The following is a 22,798-nucleotide window of genomic DNA, read 5'->3' as shown; positions in this document are numbered from 1 at the left end:
TTGACCTTAAGAGCAAATTCTAGCAAATAGGGATCAAACCATCTGACAAGTACAAGACTCATTTTGTGGTACCACACAGGTAGTTCCAATGGTGAGTAATGCCCTTTGGATTGAAGAATGCACCCTCTGAATTCTAGAAAAGAATGGAAGATATTTTTGGGGACTTGAAATTTGTTATTGTTTATATTGATGACTTATTAATCTGTTCTTTTGATTTAAAACAACATAGAAAGCACTTGGAGATAATTCACCACAGGATTTTTAAGCATAGGTTAGTCCTCAGCAAGCCTAAGCTTGAGTTTTCAAAGACTAGAATTGAATATCTAGGACTAATCCTATTCCAAGGAAAAGTTGAATTACAAGAACATGTGTTGAAAGCTTTAACAAAATTTCCAAATTCCATTTATGATCGCAGACAATTGAAAAGGTTCTTGGGAAGCCTCAATTACATTAGGCAATTTTATGAAAACCAAGCCAAAGATGTCAAGGTCCTATAGAAGAGGCTCAGAGGAATAGAATGGACCCCATCTATGACTATTGCGGCTCAAATTATTAAACAAAAGGTCCAAAATCTGCCAAGTCTTGTTCTTCCAAGACATGAATTTCCCTATATTTTAGAAATAGATGCATCTAATGAAGTATGGGTAGGAGTTTTGATGCAAAAGCATGAAAAAAGGGATGAAGTTTTCTCATATGCATCAGGATGCTTTAATGACACTAAACTCAGGTATCCATCTTCTCATAAAGAAATCCTTGCCGTAAAAAATGGAATCAAGGGATTCAGGTTGTTCCTAAAGCCAGTAAGATTTATTGTAAGAACGGGCCTCAAACATATGGCTAGGATGCTCAGAAAAAAAAAGATCGTTAGAACAAGGAAATAATAGGATACTAAGATGGAGCTTATGGTTGGACGGATTCAACTTTGAGATTGAGTATAAAAAGGGCAAAGACAATTGTTTAGCAAATTTTCTTACAAGAGAAGTAGCTCCAAAAGAAATCAAGATGTTCAGTTGTTCATCAGCTTCAACTTCATTAGTACCTCCCTCTGCTCTAGAGGGTTTTCAATGGGTTCTAATATGTAAATATTGTCATATGTCATTTTGTTTTCAATGCCTCATAGATAGGGTCAAGGAGAGTCCTGCATATGAGTACATCCTTGAAAAATGGGTTAGTAATAGCCATAGTAATCTAAGCAATATTATGTATTTTATAGAGTCACCCATAATGTTTCAAGGGGCCATTAGATTTGCACCTTTTGCAGGACAAAGATATATTTGTCTGAATGAGCCATGGTTAAGCTATGCAGACTATTGTAATATCTTGTCGTACATCAAATATGCCAAGAGAGTTTGGTTGATGTTCGAATGTAGTTCTTTGGGTAACCCCTATAATCACTAGTTGCCCTGGTTCAAAATACTGCTACATGATTGGTGCCTAAGAGAAGGAATTTTCTGGACCATCAGAAGACACGAATTTATTGATCATCTTCAAGAAGATATCATAACAGTAGCACAGTCCGAGGCAAGGTTTTGCTTCTAGATAGAGCATTTGTTCAGCACACTTAAAGTACATACTACTCAGCCACCAGAGAACCCGTCTACAAGGAAATATCTCAATTCTTTGGATCAATTTGTAATCCAATAGATGAGAGGGTACCTAGTATGTATGGATCTCCTTTCTTTCTGTGCTATAATATCATGCCACCTCATATAGAAGCTCATTTGTCACCTAGCCCGCAACATCTATATTACTCAAGTGACAGTGATAATTATGGATATCCAAGAAACTGACAGAATCTTTGTAAGGAAGCATGGTAGCTTGTATTTCATGTTTAGTCACCTAATAGTGAGTGTGACCGATATAGTGGGATTCTGATAAAATCTCCACTATGTAAATCTTAGAAGATATTTTTTTAGGATAGTTTAAATGACTAAGTTGAGGGGTTTGTCCTCCAAAGTAAAAATCTTAGGTTAACTTTCTGGATGAATATCTAAAACTTGGAGCACTTCTCCGACTTTTGGTGGGACTTGACCCACATTTCAGAGAATTGATAGAAAATTTTAGATTTGAGATCTATATTTTGTACACTTTATGTAGACGGGTTAGATTTCGAGAAGAGACTGGATGCTCTCTTGAAATCCTATAAATAAAGAAAATGTATTTCCATTTAAGCATTCGAGTCGTTGGAGCTCTCTCCCTCTTTCTACAAGCTTTGTGTCATTCTATCTTAGGTCGAGTTCGACAAGCCTACGCATGTGCACTTTGATGCATATGTGAACCTAAAGTGGTGGGACTCTTAGGAGGTATTGAGTATGAGACTTTGCTAAAGGTCGATCCACGCCTCTGATTGAAGTCTGTAAATCTCGTATTGGAGCCAAAAATATTTCATTATAATAGGCAGAGTCTGTAACGAGCCAGAAAGCCTTCGACCTCTGAACAATGTTAGATTCGGCTTTCCCGTTTTCATTCTGGTTGATAAATGCTGTTATAGTCAATCTCTATATTTATAATGTATATGTTGTAATAATTTAGATTAGTTAATAAAAATTGTGCCTTTTCATTCTGTGAGTTTTCTTTATTATTTGAGTAAGCATTCTGAGCCATATTAACTATCAACATAGCAAGCGAGATGTGGTTAGTAGCATGAAGACGTTATTTGAAAGCCTGTTGCAGCAAAGATTGTTGGTGGACCGTGTCTCTAGATAATTGAAGCCAAAGGAAGGTGTTGTAATTCCGAGGGAGTCCCATTCCTCAGGTGCATAGTATTTTACCTTCACGTATTTATTTTCCTTACCTTGCGCAAAACTGAGGAGTGAATTGTAGTAAGAAATGGCCTCAAGTAGTTTTGATTTCTCTGTTGATATGAAAGCTTCAAAGAAAACTAGTTGGATTGGAAGGATATTAAACAAATCCGAGCCCTTGTATGATACCAGGGTAGTAATTTAGGAATTTACCCCTACTCCTAATTGGCAGTTTCCTCATATATCTCCTAATAAGATTTATGACCTTCCAATGTTTAAATTTTGTGCAGCCAATCTGATTCGACATGCCTCTATAAATGTGCCTATCAATATTACACAACCTATATATCAGATACCTCTCATAAAACCAGAAGATGTCCAATGGGGACTAGAACAAGGTTATAAGTATGTTAATCTTGGACTAATACAATTTGGCATTAACCCTCTTGTCAGACTTGGTTTGAATGTGTCTTGCTTAGCTTTTGTGATTGATTCACTCCATAATCAATTTACTGATGCCTTGCTAGGTTGTTTTGAGGACCCTTTGCACAATGGTCCAGTTTGGTCATCCATCATCCCACGATACCAAGTTTCTTTAACTTATCCCCATATTTATGAACTACTTCAAGCTTACATCCATTTTTCTGGCTTTAATATGACTGAGTAGTCTAATAATGCCGATTACATTCCATTGTTAGTTTACGATTTGTCTCGACAACTCTGCCAGCACTAAATCCTCAAGTTACTCAGAAAGCCACAACATAAGGAGTCGTAGTTGGACCTGGTAATGTCACTCCTATCACAATAGGGTTTTATAAATTAAAAATCCTTGATGAGTGGACTGCAGAATACCATCCATTGTATCAAAGGTATTTTCCGACTGCAGAACCTAAAATATCGTTTATTTCTGAGTCGAGTAGAGGACCAGTGATTAGACTAAGGAATGAAACCAAATTACCCAAAAGCCTTGTTAGAAGTCACTCTCTCAGAAGCCATGATAATTCAGACCTCAGTAGGCATCTGGAAAAACACAAGTGTGGATCATCCTCTCAATGCAAATTTTGTATTTCATCTAGAAGTCCAAGTTTAGATAAAAAAAATTCAAGTATTTCACAAACCTTAGTCCACCTTGAAAGAGGAACATTTGGGCCAACATACAGAATGCCAGGAATGCTTACAGATTGCCTCTCCGAGAGATATTAAGTTCATGAGATACACACTGCCTAGAGAAAAGGCAGGGGAAGATTTAGAAAAGCTTATACTCCTAGAAAGGAGGCTTGCTCCTGGCAATTTTTTACAAAAATTCAAAGATGGGAATGTTTTAGCTGATGTGGATTTCCTACGTTATAGGAAAGTGATAGATGAGAAGCCCCAAGAGATTATAAGGCTTCAGAACTACAACAATTATCAGCTAACTGGTGTAGCACATAATTTAGATGGTCTATCACAAGAAGTGCTAAAAGTACAATTCCATGTGTCAAGACTCCATTCTAGTTTAGATGATTTGGGTAAAAAAGCTTGTGATCGTTTTGATAGTTAAAAGATGTAAATATGAAGTTAGAGAAAATTATGGAAGTAGTAGTAGATTTAAAGCTAAGTTTGGAGAAAGAAAATCCCGAGTTAGAAGAAGCACTTACTGCAGCAGAAGTTTATAACCAGACATTCTAGCTAGAAGAAAAGAACCCTGAAAAGAAAAATACTCCATTGTTGCTCAAACAGTTCTTCGTACATAATCCCAAAATTTTTCAATTTGAAAATGTTATTTCATTTGCTAGAGAAAATTGGCTCTAGTCCAATCACAAATCCCAGTCTTTGATATGCCACCACAGGACAAATCAAAAATAAAAATGGTAAAAGAAGAGGGAGAAGGATCCAGTAAAAGACCCAGAAGTGCATATAACGATAGACCAAACCAACCTTTTGAATCTACATGGGTAAAGTAGTGTAATGCTAAGTATGGTTCTCCTGGGAAATGTTGTGAAACCAGCTCACAAAAAGATAAAAAAGATAGATCAACGCCTTAGAAATAAGCCTCTTCGAGGGGGCAACCTCCTTTACATTACACAAATGAACAATTCTTAGATGATTCAAATGACAAAACCTCCTTTCTATATATAGAATTCTAAGGGTTCACAATATAACCAAGCCGACCTAACAATAATAATATAAAGGCACAAAAATAACAGTAGAGGGATTCTATGGGGAACAATAATAACAATATGGGGACTATAGGGGCACAAGAATAATAATAAGGGATACAACGACAATAGTAATGCGAGAATCACTAGTATTATAGGGACCTAACATGCCCCTCTCATTCAAAAAAGTGTTGTCCTCAACGCTTGAGTAGTTTTGGATGCTTCTATATAAAATTCTCATCCTCCCATGTGGAATCTTCAACGGATAAGTTCTTCCACTTGATGAGATACTATGAAATTGATCGATTTCATAGCTATCGAGTTCTTATTTCTGTGACTGCTTCTGATTCCAATATAATTTTTCCTTCCTCATCAAGTTCTAGCAATATTATTTGAACTGGGAGCTTTTCGCCTATAACCTTCTTTAAAAATGAAACATGGAAAACTGGGTGCACTCAAGAAGTTGCAGGAAGCTCCAATTTGTATGCCATAGTACCAATCTTTTGCAACACCTTATACGGACCATAATACTTTGGTGATAATTTATTATCCTTCTTAGCTTACTTGAGGGACATTTGTTTATATGGTTGTATCCATAGGAATGCCCATTCACCTACATCAAAACTTCTTTCGTTGCGATGTTGATTTGCCTGTTGTTTCATTCTATTCTGCGCCAACGTGAGGTTATCCTTTAAGAGTTGGAGAACTTGTTGTTGATGCTCGATGTGATGTTCCACTGCTTGAACCTTAGAATTTTCTCTTAAATATGATGTGATGGATGGTGGATTATATCCATAAAGTGCCATAAATGGGGTCATTTTTGTTGTAGTATGGAAGGAAGTGTTATACCACCATTCAGCCAGAGGCAACCATTTGACCCATTATGTCTGTTTATCAGATACAAAGCAACAAAGATATCCTTCCAAACCTTTGTTTACTATCTTAGTTTTCCCATCAGATTGAGGATGATAAGATGAGCTATGATCTAACTGAGTACCGAGACAAGAAAATAATTATGTCCAAAAATTTCCAGTGAAAATGGGATCTCTGTCGCTTACAATAATCTTTGGGTTTCCATGTAGCTTTTGAATTGTTTCCATAAATGCAGTAGAAACTGTACTGGCTTTAAATGGATGTGATAATGCACAAAAGTGTGCATACTTGGTAAGTCTGTCAACTACCACCATGATGACATTCTTTCCTTCGGACTTGGGTAAACCTGTGATAAAATCCATTGAAACCTCCTCCCAACGTTGGCTTGGAAAGGATAAAGGTTGTAATAGACTTGGCATCTTAATTGTTTCAACTTTATTTTTTTGGCAAACCAAACATTCCGCCACAAATTTTTGAATATCTGATTTAAGGCCATCCCAAAAAAATTCCTTCTTTACCCAGTGGTAAGTTTTTAAAAATCCCGAGTGCCCACCTAAGGGAGAAGTGTGCAATGCCATAAGAATCTTTTGTTTAAGTTGGGAATTCTTACATAGGTATAAGCGATCTTTGTACCATAACGAATCATTTTTCTAGCTAAATGTATCAGATGTACTAGAATCTTGTTGTAACTTTCAAATGAGTGCCCACACTTCTTCGTCATTCTTCCATTCCTCCCTTGCTTTGTTTATCCAATCTGGTTGGATAATAGAAATGGCGCACAACAATGCTTCCACATCCTCATCCTTTCTTGAGAGTGCATCTGTCATAACATTTTGCTTCCCTTTTTTTTAGATGATTTCAGAGTCATAACCCAACATCCTTGTGACCCATTTTTTCTGCTCATCAAAGGATAATCTTTGTTCTAAAAAGTATTTAAGACTATCATGATCCGTTTTTACCTTGAAGTGTCTTCCCATTAGGCAGGGTCACCATTTCTTAAGTGCATGTAGTATTTCTAACATTTCCTACTCATAAATAGCTTTCTGTAAATGCTTTCCCTTGGTTGGACGACTTTCGAAAGCAATGGGTCTTTCATCTTGCATTGAAACAACACCAATTCCATTTCCTGAAGCATCAAATTCCACAATAAAGGTTTTTGTGAAGTCCAACATAGCTAAGACTGGTGCTTGGCACGTTGCCTGTTTAAGATGTTCGAAGGCCTTTGCTGCTTCTGGAGTCCATGAAAATGTATCTTCATCAATAATGTTGTTAGAGGTGCTGCTATTCTCCCATGATTCTTAACAAACTTGTGATAATACCCTGTCAACCCGAGAAATCCTCGCAGATGCTTTATGGATGTGGGGATTTTACATTCCTTAATGGCTTTAGTTTTGCTAGGATCTACCTTAACACCTTCATGAGATACAATATGACCCAGATATTCCACCTCTTGTACTCCAAAGAAACATTTGGAGCCTTTTGCATATAATTGTTTCTCCTCCAATAGTTTGAGCACCCTGTCAACATGTTCAACATGATCCTTCCAAGACTTGCTGTAGATTAGTATATCATCAAAAAATACTAACACAAATTTTCTAAGGAAGGGTTTGAAAATGGAATTCATCAAACCTTGAAATGTAGAAGGTGCATTGGTAATTCCAAAAGACATGACCAAAAACTCATAATGACCCTCATGAGTTCTAAATGTTGTTTTCAGAATGTCTTCAGTCTTCATTCTGATTTGATGATATCCTGAACGAAGATCCAACTTGGTGAAGTAAATTGATCCATGCAATTCATCCAATAATTCATCAATGGCAGGAATGGGAAATTTATATTTAATAGTGAGCTTGTTGAGCTCTCTATAATCTGGACACATGCACCATGATCCATCCTTCTTGTGCACTAATATTACTGGAGCAGAGAAAGAACTTTGACTAGGTTTAATTATACCAGCCTCTAGCATTTCTGCAACCATACGTTCAATTTCACTCTTTTGGGCATAGGGATATTTGTACGGCTCGATGTTTGGTGGAACACTTCCTGGAATCAAATGAATAGCATGATCATGATCATGAATAGGTGGGAGACCTTTGGGAGTCTCAAATACCTTGGAATGCTTGTCCAAGACTTTTTGGAGATTTGGAGAAATAGATGATTTCGATGTGGGGACCTCTAGCGAACATAATTATGCAATTACACCTCGTTGTTCCTTCTTTAGAAGCTTTGTCATACAGTTAGAGCTGATTATCTTTCCCGATTTTCCTCCAATACCCCTTAATTCAACTTCTTTTCCTTCCACAGAAATTTTTATGAAAAGTTCTTGAAAATTAAAGGCTATTGTACCTAAGGATTATAGCCATTGGACTCCTAGTACAACATCAGCAACACCCATTGGAATAGAAAGCATTAGACTATTCAATACATATTCTCCCATGGATAGCTTGATATTATGGAAGTTTCCAAAGCAATTTATGGTTCCTCCACTTGCAACCATCACTTGACACTCTGGTGTTGGATATAGGAAGCAATTCAATTCCTTTGCTATATTACAATGAATAAAATTATGGGTACTTCCCGAATCATTCAACACTATTACCTTTTTCTTCTTGATATGTCCTTCTATCTTGATAGTTTGAGGAGTGGTAATTCTAGCCAATGCATTACAAGATATGGTCAGATTCATTTCTTCTTTATGTAGCGTTTGTTCCTGGTATATCCTCTTGTTTTGACATTTCTTGTTCCTTTTCTTCCTCCTCTTCACAATCTATGTAGAATAATTTCTTCTTAGCACACTTATGACCTTTAGTGTATTTGTTATCACAACTGTAACAAAGCCCTTTTGCTCTTTTTTCTTCCAATTGTTGTGGTGTCAACCTTGTAGGTTGTGGAACGCTAGGGGCAACAACACTTCCATCTTTATAGTTTTGAGTGGTAGGCTTCCTGGTTTCCATAATTTTGCTTTCCATTTTTCTTGCTAACCTGAATGCCTTCTCCAATGAATCACGTTCCCAAAGGCGAACCTCATGTTGGATATTATCCTTTGAAATCCCTATGAACACATCAATCCTATGCTCCTCTGGAATATCTTTTACCGTTATGTTCAATTTTTGGAAGTCCTCAATGTGCTTGATCATTGAACCCTTTTGTTTGAGATCTATCAATTAGCTAAAAAAGGTGTTGCTTTTTGTATCCTCATAATGTGCTATCATTTCTTCCGTAAAAATTGCCCAAGTGACAATTTGTTTACGAGAGCAAAGCCATCGATACCATACAAACTGATTTGGTTCCAAATATAAAGTTGCAATACTTACCTTTTGTGTGTTTTGCACATTATGGAGATCAAAAAATTACTCCATCTGTAGTATCCATGTTCCAGGATCCTTGCCATCAAACTTCCTCATATCGATTTTTGGAACATGGTGGGTATTCAATCCAACATTAGCGTCTATGAAATCATGATTAACATTTATTTTGTTCTCAGCATGAGTTTCCTTTACTACCCTTTCACCATTAATGACCATTTCTTGTAGCAACTTATTCAAATTATCTTCAATTCTTCCATCTTATCGTCCATGCCATTCATCTTAGCTTCCATCTTAGCATCCATGCCATTCATCTTAGCTTCCATGCTATTCATCTTAACTTGCATGCCATTAATATTAGCTTCCACGCCATTCATCTTGGCTTCATTTACCTTTAGTGAGAGTGAAATTTGTTGTACTTGGTATTGTAATTTTGATATATCATGTTGCATTTCTTCCTCTTCTTCACGAGTCATGCTAGAGCTTTCAGGTTGCTTACTAGGTGTTTCCATTTTCTTTCTTCAGGGCATTAATTAATGCTAATAATTCTTCACTATTCCCTTTGAATTCCTTCAAACTAATTTTTCAAACCAATCTTATGCAAAATTAAAAAAACTACACACCTTTTTTTTCACTTTGTAAGAGCTTGATATTGAATTTGTTGTATCTCTGTAACTGTGGATCTCGAATATCTGAAATCTCGTCCTGCGATAGCCCTTTGAGTCCTCTTTCTAACCCCGCAATTATAATCAAGATTGGATTCTCCAAGGAAGAGTTATGCCAAATCTCCCACGGTGACCTGATTATAGACTAGTTCAGTGGAGTGAACTTGTATGACATGCCACGTGTCACTGTTTCGACCTTAGTATCTAAAACTGATACACAGAAAACTACAAGCTGTCCTCTTTCTGAAAATTCTTATGAAAGTTCAATATGATGCTCAAAAAAAAGTTACGATGATTTTCCCCAGGTCACCTGTTTGGAATGTAATTCGAGAGTCTGCAAAAAACCTAACTTACTCAGATCATACCTCCTCAATTATAGCGATACAAGTTCTGAAATTCGGACCTGAAGTTCAAAACGATTTCGGCTCAAATGGGTTTTTTTATAGATTTTGAAACATCGCAGAAAAAAGTTATAGCGCAAATGCCACGATGACCTATTTGGAGCAGTGAAACCCTAAAATCCAAAGCTCTGATACCAAATGTTATGAAACAAGCTCACAAAAAGATAGAAAAGATAGACCAACGCCTTAGAAATAAGCCTCTTTGAGGGGGCAACCTCCTTTACATTACACAAATGAACAATTCTTAGATGATTCAAATGACAAAACCTCTTTTCTATATATAGGAGTCTAAGGGGTCACAATATAACCAAGCCGACCTAAAAATAATAATATAAAGGCACAATAATAACAATATGGGGACAATAGGGGCACAACAATAATAATAAGGGATACAATGACAATAGTAATGGGGGAATCACTAGTATTATAGGGACCTAACAGGAAAAATCCATATGATCCTTCAAACACTAATGAGTTCCCTACTCTTAGTCGAGCTAACATAGATCAAGCTCCAATGACAAATATGAACTGCAAATCTAAAAATGTAATCCTCATGGCAATCCATACTTGGAGTGCATGGGCAAGTACTCAAAATTCCATTCGTAGAAACAGAGTCTCATGGTTAGAATTAGCTTTAAGGATAACTTTGGGTTTCCAAGGTAACTTAGAATTATGGTGGTCTAGAATGCATGAATCTGACAAGCTCAATATTATGAATAGTGATAAGCAAGTCGTTGAACTTGTCAAGGAATTTCTCCATGAGTTTTATGGAGAAAATTAAGGTTGATGGCCATCATTATGCAGATATGTTCACGAGCCAAAGACTTTGTGATATAAAAGAACTTCCTGAGATCTTCTGTACAATGCAGGATCTTCTTTATAAGGAAAGAGACCCATATAATACAACTTATTTGAGAACATATTTGTCTGCAATGCCTGGCAGGATCCCAGGCCTTGTCAGGGCCAAATTTGAAGCTGAAAATTTAGACATTGAAAATCTTTCTCTTGTAGGACTCCATGAACAAATTGCATTTACTCTACAAAAAGAATGCTTCCGAAAGAAGACAACCAAATCAGTGAAGAAACAACTCAGCTTCAATGCAAGTGTTTGTGATATCTATGCAGAAACCTATCATTTTGGCTGCAAAAGAAAAAATAAGAACACTAGCAAAGGACAATGTGGAAGTGATTGCCAATGTTGAAAATGCACGAAGAAAATCCAACCTAGAAGGTTTTACCCTAGAAGACAAAAGTTTCAGAGACCGAGAAAAGGATATTTCAAGAAAAGGAAAGAAGGCACCCAAAGAGCACAATCAAGAACTTGTTTCATTTGCAAGAAGCCGGACCACAGGGCAAGAAAATGTCCTTTGAAGGGTAAAAATCATTTCCAAAATAAATTGTATGACATTTTTTCTAATATTTATGATCCGACTGAATGAAAGTAGATCAACCCCCACAAAATGAAGAATGTTTTTAAATCACAGATTCATATAAGTCCAACCCTCCATCTCCACATCTTGAAGACTCATTATGCTTTGAATCCACCTTAGATCTTGACTTCATTTCTGATGTCAAGATGTTTCATTTAGAAAATCCCGCAAACCTCCACTTTGAAATTGCATCTATACAATCTTGTATTTTTTCTCTCACACCAAGAGATTTCGCCATCCGACATCGACTCACGAAACGTCTTTTAACCCTCCAGCACCAACTTACTAAAATCACACAACCAAGCATGGTGAATCTTGGTGCCTACTATCCAAGTGACACACCTACCACATCTGCACATATTTCCTTTACACCCTCATCCAACATTCCACCAAAGAAGCATTTTCCCCACAGGTCTACTGTAAGCAGAGAAGAAGTAATCTTCCTTCATCAGAGGAAATCATATGGGTTTAAGAAAGCTACTCCCATCATTGATAATATCTCATATGAAGAAGAAGAATCAGACCAGGTTAGTAAACTGCAAGGAGAAATATTGCATCTAGAAACCACCATTGAAGAAAAAAGAGGTTTGGTTAAAGAAATTATAACTAGTATGAGAGTTGACCAAAAGGAATTGGCCGAAAAACAGAAACAACTTGCAGAACTGAAAGATTCAATGATGATAGAAGAATTTGAAGATATGCTCAAAGAAGAAGAAGATCATAACCAGGAGCAATAAGCATTACAATGCATACGAGAAGACCACCAGCCAGAACTAGGTACATCTATTCTCCAAATGAAGGTCTTTGAAGATAGGATTGTTATTAGAGTAGATGCCAAAGTAAGTGGTTATAAACATATATATATATATATATATATATATATATATATATATATATATATATTTATTTATTTATTTATTTATTTATTTATTTATAATAGAAATGTAATATTTTAATAAAATATAAAAGTTAAATATTTTTCTATGTGGTTTAAGGATGAACAATTAGATCATTTCCTATTAGCTCTATATGTGAGTGTCTAGAGAATTGAACCTATGACCTCTCAATAGCAAAGATGCTCTAACATGAAGATTTGACCAATTGAACAAAGCCACAAAATCTATATATATTAATTTTGTATTTATATAATACACACTTAAATTATATAAATTTATATATTTGCAAACATTTATAGTAGAAGTGCAATATTTCAATAAAATATAAAAGAAACATATGTATATTAAAAAACTATTTTACTCTTTAAATTGTGTTGTCATTAATTATTTTTGAATCTATGTGTGTGTTAATTTTTTATTTATACCATACACATTTAAATTATATAAATTTATATAATATTTCAATTATATATATATATATATATTCAAAAGTTTTAGCATGTCAAACTTAATAAGAATTTTATTTTCAAAATTTTAACTGTTGAATTTTTATCAAACTTTAAAGTCTTGGAAATCGAACACTAACACAAACTAGGTGATTTTGGTTACAACAATATTTCTCATCATCATTTAGACTACAAAAGTATTTCTCATTATCATTTTTTTTCAAGGGAAACCATCTTCCTCTCACCCTTATTAGATTACAATACAAACCTTTATAATTTCTCTTGGTTTATGTATATAAGATGTCATCCTCCTCTCACCCTTATTAGACTAATATAAAAGATGAGGGTTACATTCATGTATATTTTGTATATTGTAATTATCTACCAGTCTAGATCCATCTTAACCTCAGAACTATCAAGCTCCTAGAGAGATATCAAATGAGCTTAATAGATCTCGACCGATTTAATTATTAATTATAATTATAAAGATAACTATAATTGTTAATTTTATGTTTTGTATTTTATTTATATTTTATTTTGACCCAGTCAAAATGTTAAACATTACAGCATCTTTATCATACTGGGATCTAATGTTTATATATGAGTTAAATTTACTTATGAACCTCAAATATAAAGAAATGTTTTGATAAAAAGTGAATCGGGTGGGAGGAAATCTTGGATAAAATATAATATTATAGTAATATATTTTACCCAATATTTGTTACTACTCCCACTCAATAAAAAGTGGCTAGGGGTAGGGGGAATTACTAATTAAAATGTAAAATAATTACATTTTACCTAATATTTCACATCACCCCTCAACTTAAATATTACATTTTGCTCAATATTTCCCCTCAGCCCCACTAATTTTATAGTTGAGTTTGTTTACTTTTAGACTTCAAATATACAGGTCTAAGGGGGTGCTCTCTTAAGGCACTCCTTGATGTGAAGTCACCGACTAAATTCCTCTTGCTTTGTTAAGGCACTCCTTGATGTGAAGTCACTGGTTCAATTCCCCTTGCTTTGTTAAGGCACTCCTTGATGTGAAGTCACAGGTTCACGCCTCGAACGAGGTGATATATTAGACATTATGAAGTTGTAGTACTCCCAAGCTTACAAAAAAAACTTCAAATATAAAGAAAAATTACAATAAAAGTGGACTTGTTGAGGTGAAATATCAAGTAAAATATAATATTATAGTATTATATTTTACCCAATATTTCTCAAAAGCTAATAAAAATTGGATGAAGGTAGGCATAAATATTAGGTAAAATGTAATTAATGTCAACTCACTTTCATAGTTAAGCTTATTCATTTCTAAACTTACCATCCTAGATCTATTAGAGCTCTATTTCTATAGCACATTATTACACATAAATTAAGAGAATATATTACATATATTATATTAAAATGATTATCAAAGAAGCCATTAGAATGAAGAAGCAACTATTGTTCTATACTTTGTGTAATCATGTTTAACCTTACACTTATTAGAAACACATTCTTGAATCACTTAATAGCCTCCAGGAAGCTCTAAAGCTTCTATGCATATCCATTCAACGATAGAAACAAAAAATACAAAAAGACAAGACATAGGGTCACCGAGCATATCCATACAAATGCCAAGTGCGAACATATCCATACAAAGTCAAGTGTGAACATATCCATAGAAATAAAATATACAAAAAGACATAGGGCCACCAAACAGATCCATACAAATTCCAAGTGCGAACATATCCATAGAAACAAGGCATACATAAAGACATAGGGTCACCAAAGAGATCCATACAAATGCCAAGTGTGAACATATCCATAAAAATGTTTTACCTTTACAGGCTACATGGATTCAACGCCATCATTTTCTATAGCTAATTATGTATCTAAATATAACATCAAACTAACATGGATCTAGGCTAGTTTAGTTTCTCTCTTAAATAGGTTATATTCCACATGAATACAATTGGTTCTTAATAGCATGGATCAATACCATGGGTCATTTTTATTTTTTTAGAATTAATTTTATTTTATTCTCACCTAGTTAAAATGTTTACATTATATTACGTTATATTAAATTACACATCTTCACCATATTTTATTTTTATTTTTACCGAGTCAAATGTTTACACTCATGTTACACATCTCTCTAGCATCATGGGTTGGAGAGCACCTCTTAGCCCAATAAAAAATGAGTACTTTTATTAAAAAAATAAAAAAATTATATTATATTTTAAAATAAAAATATTATATTTTAAAATATTATATTCAAAATTTAAAGTCCTAACTATTTTACTTTAATTATTTCACCCTTTCTCACAATAGTATTGTACATTTATGCATGGGTTGGAGAGCACCTCTTAGCCCAATAAAAAATGAGTACTTTTATTAAAAAAATAAAAATATTATATTATATTTTAAAATTAAAATATTATATTCAAAATATTATATTCAAAATCTAAAGTCCTAACTATTTTACTTTAATTATTTCACCCTTTCTCACAATAGTATTGTACATTTATGCTTGACGTCTAACCCATATTGGGTTATAGAGGGCCTCTAGGGGCAATGAGGTGTAGATTGATTGGTTTGTGTGAGGTTTAGCCACCACCAAGTCATAAGTTTAAATCTCATAGTCCAAGCGGATAACCCGATTCGTTGGATCCCCCTGCGAGTCCGATGTCCCTTTCTCACAAGGGGCATTTCAATCCGATGTCCCTCTGTCATGAGGGGCATTGCGAGTCTGATGTCCCTTTGTCACCAGGGGCATTTCGATCTGATGTCCCTTTGTCACCAGGAGCATTTCGATCCGATGTCCCTTTGTCACGAGGGGCATTTCGATCCAATGTCCCTTTGTCATGAGAGGCATTTCGATGATTCGATGTCCCTTTGTCACAAGGGGCATTTCGATCCTTCGGGTTCCCTAGTCAGGGTCCGAAAATCAAGTCGAATACTATGTAACTAGCTATGAACTACTATGAAACCATATAAAAAGAAAGGAAAAAAAAAAACAAATCTCATGAGGAAAAATTGATGATGAAAAGCCACGATTTAAACTTATCTTAATTTAATATATATATAATATTCAAATATAATTTAACTTAGAGATGAGATATAAAACCGGCGGAGAATAAGAGAAAAAAAGAAGAAGCTATAAACGTACATTTTTTTATTTAAAACGTGATTTCAACTAAAAATCTTTTTCGATAGGGAAGTCGTGGTCACATTGATTTATCGAAAGTGCTTTTTCATTTTAAATGTGGTTTAAAATAGAATAATATATGGGCACGTGATAATGATGTTAAAGTCGGTGGGCAAGTTGTCACGTTTTTTAATTCTGAACTCCATTAAAGGATATTCATTGAATTGTTGTTCAATAACTAAGACTTTGTGGTTGTCATTTTAATATAAATTATATTAGGAGGATAAATTTTTAAAAATGGTTTTCCTAATTAATTTGTAGGGTAATTATGATAATAAGTGTGCTTAGTGTGAGATAAGATTTTTAAAATTTTAATTTAATTATAATTTTGAAAAATAAATTATTAAAATTATAACAATACAATTATTTTATAAATGTCATAATGGGTTATTTATAACATGTTTACAAAGATTTAAACTTATTTAGTTAGCGAAATGAATTGTTTAAGATCTTTTGACATATAAGAAAATATTTTGATGTCATTTAATTTAAGAGTAGTCAAGGTTTTCAATGGGAAAAGAATGGAAAATTTAACATGATTTTGAGGAAATTGGAGGAATTTTTGGAAATCCTAGTTATAGTTGGCAACCTTCAAAATTTGGATGTGGGTTCCTAAATTTTTTTTGAATAATATTAAATCCATTTCTACCATCAAAAAACAATTCAAACACTCCCATAATGAAATAAATAGATAAAAACAATAATGCAAAAAAAGAAATTTTTAATTTATTTGACTGCCAAATAGTTAAAATAATAATGTTTAATAATGCCGCTTATTTTGATCCCGCGGTCAGCTTTACCCTCCCTAACTGCCAACGGCTATCAACATGGGTGAGGAGGTAGATGTCAAACCTTCCGGTCTTTTTCACATGGACACCAGGACACGTACCCTTCCTAAAGCGACTCTAAGCTGCATCAGAACCATGAGCATTGATATATAAATGGTGTACATCCATTGCAGGCAATTACAGAATATTATAATTGGTGATACGTCCAAGCTGAGAATGGAAGAGATTAATGGTGATAACGCAGTAAGGAGGAGCAGCTTTCCTCCAGGTTTTATGTTTGGGATAGCAACTTCTGCTTATCAGGTACTGGTAATTCTTAGTTGCAAGTCTATATTCTCTCTGCTCCTCAAGGTATTTAAATTACAGTCGAGCAAATGCAATGTCCTGCCATGCCAAATCAACGCGTAACGTTGTTGTCTGCTTTTATGATTAATGCAGTGTGAAGGAGCTGCCAACGAAGGTGGAAAAGGCCCAAGCATCTGGGACTCATTTTCACGAACACCAGGTCAGATTGTTTTTCTTCTTTGGGTTCACAGTTTGAGGAATCCCATTATTAGGACTTGTTTGTTGATGTGTTCTTTTTACTTTGCAATGCAGGCAAAATTCTTGATGGAAGCAACGGTGATGTAGCAGTGGATCAGTATCATCGTTATAAGGTATTTTTGAAATGGGAGTTAAGGTAATGATTTAAGGTTATCCGTGAAGTATACATTAGCTGAGGTATAGATTAGTTGTGTGGGGTTTAGTTTTTGCTGGGTTATAGGTTTCAATTTCATGGGAGGAGTTGAGGTGTAGATTAGTTGTGTGGGGTTTAGTTTTTGCTGGGTTATAGGTTTCAATTTCATGGGAGGAGTTGAGAATGGAAATTACTTCATAGTAAGAATTGAGGATGGAAGTTGCTTTGGGAAATCAAACTTTTCCAAAGGCCACCAGGAACTTTACAGAATCTTAATAAGCCTCCCATAAATGGATTGATCCCATAGAAGAGCTAACCCCAACCTAGTAAAAAAAAAAAATTTAGAATTCCAAGGCTCCTAATATGGTAGTTGTTAATGATATTGGGATTAGGTTAAATTCTTTGTCTGTCATTCATAAATGAGAAAAAATTCTATAATTTTTCATGTATCCTGCAGGAAGATGTAAAACTGATGAAAGATATGGGAGTGGACACCTACAGATTCTCGATTTCATGGCCTCGTATATTTCCAAGTAAGCTCCAACAGAGTAAATTAATCACCAAATGCATTCTCAGTTCTCAATGTCCAACAAATTTTATTAATTCTCACAGATGAATTTGATATCTATGATGTCCATTAACCAAATGTGTATAAATTATTGCAGAGGGAAAAGGAGAGATCAATGAGGAAGGAGTAGCCTATTACAATAACCTCATCAATGAACTCCTCCAGAATGGTTATATCCAATATTCTCACTTACTGTAGCTTGATTGATCTCACATGTAATGTAACCTATTTATTAGGTTCTGATCATCTCTTTCTCTGAACGGTGCTGATTGCAGGAATCCAAGCGTCTGTCACTTTGTTTCACTGGGATACTCCCCAGTCTCTGGAGGATGAATATGGAGGATTTCTGAGTCCAAACATAGTGTATGATTAGGATTTCTCCAATAGCAAAACTTAAGTTTCTGTACTTTGATATTCATGCTCTATGGATCACTCATTTTTATGTTATAATGATATCATGATGCAGGACTGATTTCACTGCCTATGCAGAAGCATGTTTCCGATTATTTGGTGATCGGGTTAAACAGTGGATAACATTCAACGAACCTTTTATGTATTGTACCCTAGGATATGATGTCGGAATTCTTGCTCCTGGCCTCTGTGGTTTTCAGAGACCTGATGCAGATGAAATGTACACAGCGGGCCATTACATGCTTCTCGCACATGCAGCTGCTGTGGAAGTATATAGGAGCAAATACAAGGTAGAGTAGTTATTCTACACACAAAAACCTAAGAGAATTGAAGCTAACATCAGCTTTCATGATTGTTTTTTCAATTGGTCAGCATGTAGATTTATGTCAAAAGACCCCAAAGCACATAAAACTGTGGCTTTATGTACAAATGGATTTACGGTGGTTAAGCTATAAACATTATGGCAATGGGAAGTGCTCTGTTTTAGGGTTTGATCTTCGAATATATCGTTGGCTGACATACATTCATGGTAAGAGATGCAATACAGGATGCAGTTACCAGGCGTACTGCAGAAAAGGCTACTATATCCGGGATCCATTAGGCCCTAACTTATTGAGGCAATGGGATACCCAATTAACTCGAACCTCAGCTTACTGATGATGATTTTCCGATTGCCCATCGCAGTAGTCTAACGAGGCGACCTTTTGGCCCTGTTTTGGACAGATTTCCTGGTTGATTTTGCTTTAAATATGGTGAAATATTAGGAAAAGTATAATTTAAAGTTTGTCGAGTCTCATAATTCATCGACCTTGGGGTTTTCCAGGGTGCTGAATCCATAGTAGAATTTAAACAAGAGAACATTGTGATTTCACCATGAGCCTTATGGAATAGGATAACTGGAAGAATATAATGATTAGCCTCTTTCCCTTTGGAATCCTGTTATCCAATCTATGGTGAAATTTATTGCAATTGTAGATTCCGATAATATGAATGCAGCCGTTTTGAAAACCCTACTATATTAGGATTATGCTTTATCATGTGAATTTGATATGTGCTATTTCATGATGCAAATGGAATGTTTACCAGTTTTCACAAAAATCTTCCATAAGATCTTCCCAATTTGATGTTTGAATTTTTATCTGATATCTGAAATAAAAAAAACCTATCATCCTACTCCTATCAGATCTTCCTAACTTGATAGTTGTGAATGATGATAATTGAGCCACTTGAGCGTTCTCATTGTCTCAGCTGTCGCGTTCTCATTGTCTCAGCTGTCACTAAAATTATACATCTATACTCGGTCTGAAAGAGAAATGCATACAGAGACCAATAAGACTGGCATCTGTTAAGTAGCCCTACCCCTGGGCCCTTAGGCATCCCTATATAAGCTGTATTATTGGAAGATTGAGATAGTCGCAATATGAACTAAAACAGTTACAAAATGGCTTTTGATCCTTCTCAACATTGGATAGCTCCAAAGTTGGTATAAATCTAAGCAAGTATTTTTTACTTAGCAGTGCTCTAACTATACTTGAAATGGCTGTGCAATGTGCATTTAAAAAGTTCATTAAGTTTTCGTTACTAGCTTCTCAGTTTTAGCTATGTTTTCGCTGCACTCACAAAGAGAGATTTGTGTTGTGAAAATATTTGCAGGTCGAGCAAAAGGGTTGTATAGGGCTTACATTAGTCTGCAACTGGACTTATCCTTATTCATCATCTCAAGATGACCAAAATGCAGCGCAGAGAGCGATTGATTTCATGCTCGGATGGTATTACTTGTCTCTGGTTTTGGATCCTTACACTTTAATATAAGATTCTTTTGTGGTCAGTTGTTTTTATGGCTTTTGTTAGGTGCATAAATTTTCTATTATCATATTTCCTTATTTGCTTACAGTACTCTGTTCCACTATGACTTTTTGTATGGCAGGTTTATCGATCCAGTAACGTCAGGGGACTACCCATTTACAATGAGAGATAGGCTTGGTGATCGTTTGCTAAAGTTCACTGAGCAAGAATCTGAACAGTTAAAAGGATCCTTCGACTTCCTCGGAATGAATTATTATACAAGTCAGTACGCAATTAATTGTTTGGACCCAACCAAGGCGAACTCTGGCTGGAACAGGGACAGCGGAGCCAATTTCATCTGTAAGGCCTCGTCATTTACTATCATTCTGTTCACATGTAACAAACTAAGGATCAAATCCAGTAGTATATCCAGGAAGTTCTTGCTACTTACTAACATTTGATTTGCATTTGACTTGATTTCTATAGCAGAGCGTAGTGGGGTGCCAATAGGAGTCAAGGTATGCTAAAATATTTAGAACAAAACTTACACACAAATATTGATATTCAAGCTTAAAATTGAGCTCAAATTATGTAGTTTAATTTAAAAGCTAAAGCCACAGATGCTGATATTTATCTGTAAAATTTGCACAGGCATCCTTTTGGCTTTATGTGTATGCACCAGGGCTAAGGGATTTGTTAATCTATATAAAACAACGGTATAACAATCCACCTATATTTATAACAGAAAATGGTAAGTAAATCACATTATCGATTTTCATTTCATTTTTGGTTTCAATAGATGGAGACATAACGCTAAAATTTGGTTGCAGGAGTGAATGATTTCCCTGTGGAAAACTCTGATCCATCGCTTGATGAAGCACTGAATGATACATGGCGTATAAATTACTGTTCAGAGCATCTGCACTACATACTTCAAGCTATAAGGTACTCATGAAGCACTGTAACATTCATAATCTATTTCATTCCATTATTATATATACTGTAATCAGACACAAAAGAGCAGATGAGTATAAATCTTTATACAGAAAAAGAGCATATGAGTATAAATCTTTATAGTGCACAGTACCTGTGGTGCACTATTGGATACAAGTGCAGTTTTAATTATTGCTTTTTCCAAAGCAGAGAAGGGAAAATCCAAAAGCTATAATATGATGTTTTGCAGGGAAGGTGCAGATGTCCGTGGATTCTTTGCTTGGTCGCTTATGGATAACTTTGAATGGGGATTTGGTTATACATCTCGATTTGGTTTTATTTATATCGATTATAAAGATGGTTTGAAGAGATACCCTAAAGCATCTGCACATTGGTATAAAAGGTTCTTGTTGGAATGATTCAACCAGGGAGAGCCCAGAAAAACGTTCAGACCAAATGTATACATTTATAACTGGTTAAAAGGGACAGGTTTTCCCACTCTGGAAAACAGTATTACATGTATCCTCCTCCATCAGCCATAAATCCCTTTGCTGAATGTATTAAAAAAAAAAAATTCCCATTACATGGCAAAAGGCTTTAGGTATCTAAATGTATTTGGCTGAATGGATATTGCTATTTTAGAATAGTAATGTAATTAGGTCGAGAGGTATTCTATAGTTCAATATGAGGTGCCATAAATCCTTTTTTTTTTTTTTTTTTCGATGTGGTTCACGGGGCAATGGGCCGCTACGTCCAAGTAGAGCTGCACGGCCATCAGGCCTACCCCCGAGGGCGTCGAGGAGATTTGACCCCGTGACCTCTCAAATGGAGAGTACTATCAGCGGGAACTCGACCATTTGAGCTATCCCTCGGGGGCGTGCCATAAATCCTTTTGCTGAATGTATTAAAAATAAAAATAAAATTTGCCATTACATGGCAAAGGCTTTAGGTATCTAAATGTATTTGGCTGAATGGATATTGGAAAGTATGCTATTTTAGAATAGTAAAGGTATCTAAATGTATTTGGCTGAATGGATATTGGAAAGTATGCTATTTTAGAATAGTAATGTAATTAGGTTGAGAGGTATTCTATAGTTCAAAGGTGATATTATAGTGTTGTCTGAAAATGTGTGTTATAGTCTAGTTTGTGGGTGATGTTGTAGTGTTCTAAATGTTTATCTATAAACAATTACATATCAGTTATTAAATAAAAATGGAATATTACAAGTAATATATAACTTATTTGGAGAGATGTTGTGGTGCCTATAAATGAGTGTAAACATTTAAATGTTGTAACAATTATTGTCCTAAGAGGTGCTATACAACCAAGTACAGCGATGTATAGGGTAGATGTGTAAGTATAGCTGAGTATAGGGTAGATGTGTAAGTGTAATGTAAGTATGTAAACATTTAAATGTTGGCTCAAATAATAATAAAATGTAAGTACAAAAATAATAAAATTCAATTTCTTATGTTTTGATTCTCTTATTAACTTGTAACATACTTTGTTACAATATCATGGGCCACTACATGTCTTATCAATACC

General features: G+C 35.0%; 1 protein-coding gene across 1 annotated transcript; it reads left to right on the top strand.

Moving 5' to 3' along the window:
- Nucleotides 1-17,026: 17,026 nt before the first annotated feature.
- LOC149151467 (beta-glucosidase 12-like) lies at nt 17,027-21,935 on the top strand. Its single transcript, XM_089438070.1, has 13 exons — nt 17,027-17,182; nt 17,318-17,384; nt 17,477-17,535; nt 18,013-18,088; nt 18,221-18,292; nt 18,399-18,486; nt 18,590-18,824; nt 20,188-20,303; nt 20,462-20,679; nt 20,806-20,837; nt 20,971-21,070; nt 21,150-21,264; nt 21,503-21,935. The coding sequence occupies exons 1-13, from the start codon at nt 17,033-17,035 to the stop codon at nt 21,669-21,671; spliced, it is 1,497 nt and encodes a 498-aa protein (XP_089294196.1). The 5' UTR covers nt 17,027-17,032; the 3' UTR covers nt 21,672-21,935.
- Nucleotides 21,936-22,798: the final 863 nt, after the last annotated feature.

Source organism: Pinus tabuliformis, chromosome 9 (assembly GCF_031772625.1).
Source record: "Pinus tabuliformis cultivar Carrire ecotype Pingquan chromosome 9, CPIR1, whole genome shotgun sequence".
Classification (NCBI taxonomy): Eukaryota; Viridiplantae; Streptophyta; class Pinopsida; order Pinales; family Pinaceae; genus Pinus; species Pinus tabuliformis.
The sequence above is the reverse complement of the archived record's forward strand: the minus strand, read 5'-3'. Positions and strand labels throughout refer to the sequence as shown.

Coding starts and splice junctions, on each gene's coding strand:
- LOC149151467 (XM_089438070.1), top strand. CDS start 17,033: ATGGTGTACATCCATTGCAGGCAATTACAGAATATTATAATTGGTGAT. Junction 18,089..18,220: donor ATGGCCTCGTATATTTCCAA/GTAAGCTCCAAC, acceptor AAATTATTGCAG/AGGGAAAAGGAGAGATCAAT. Junction 20,680..20,805: donor CAGCGGAGCCAATTTCATCT/GTAAGGCCTCGT, acceptor TGATTTCTATAG/CAGAGCGTAGTGGGGTGCCA.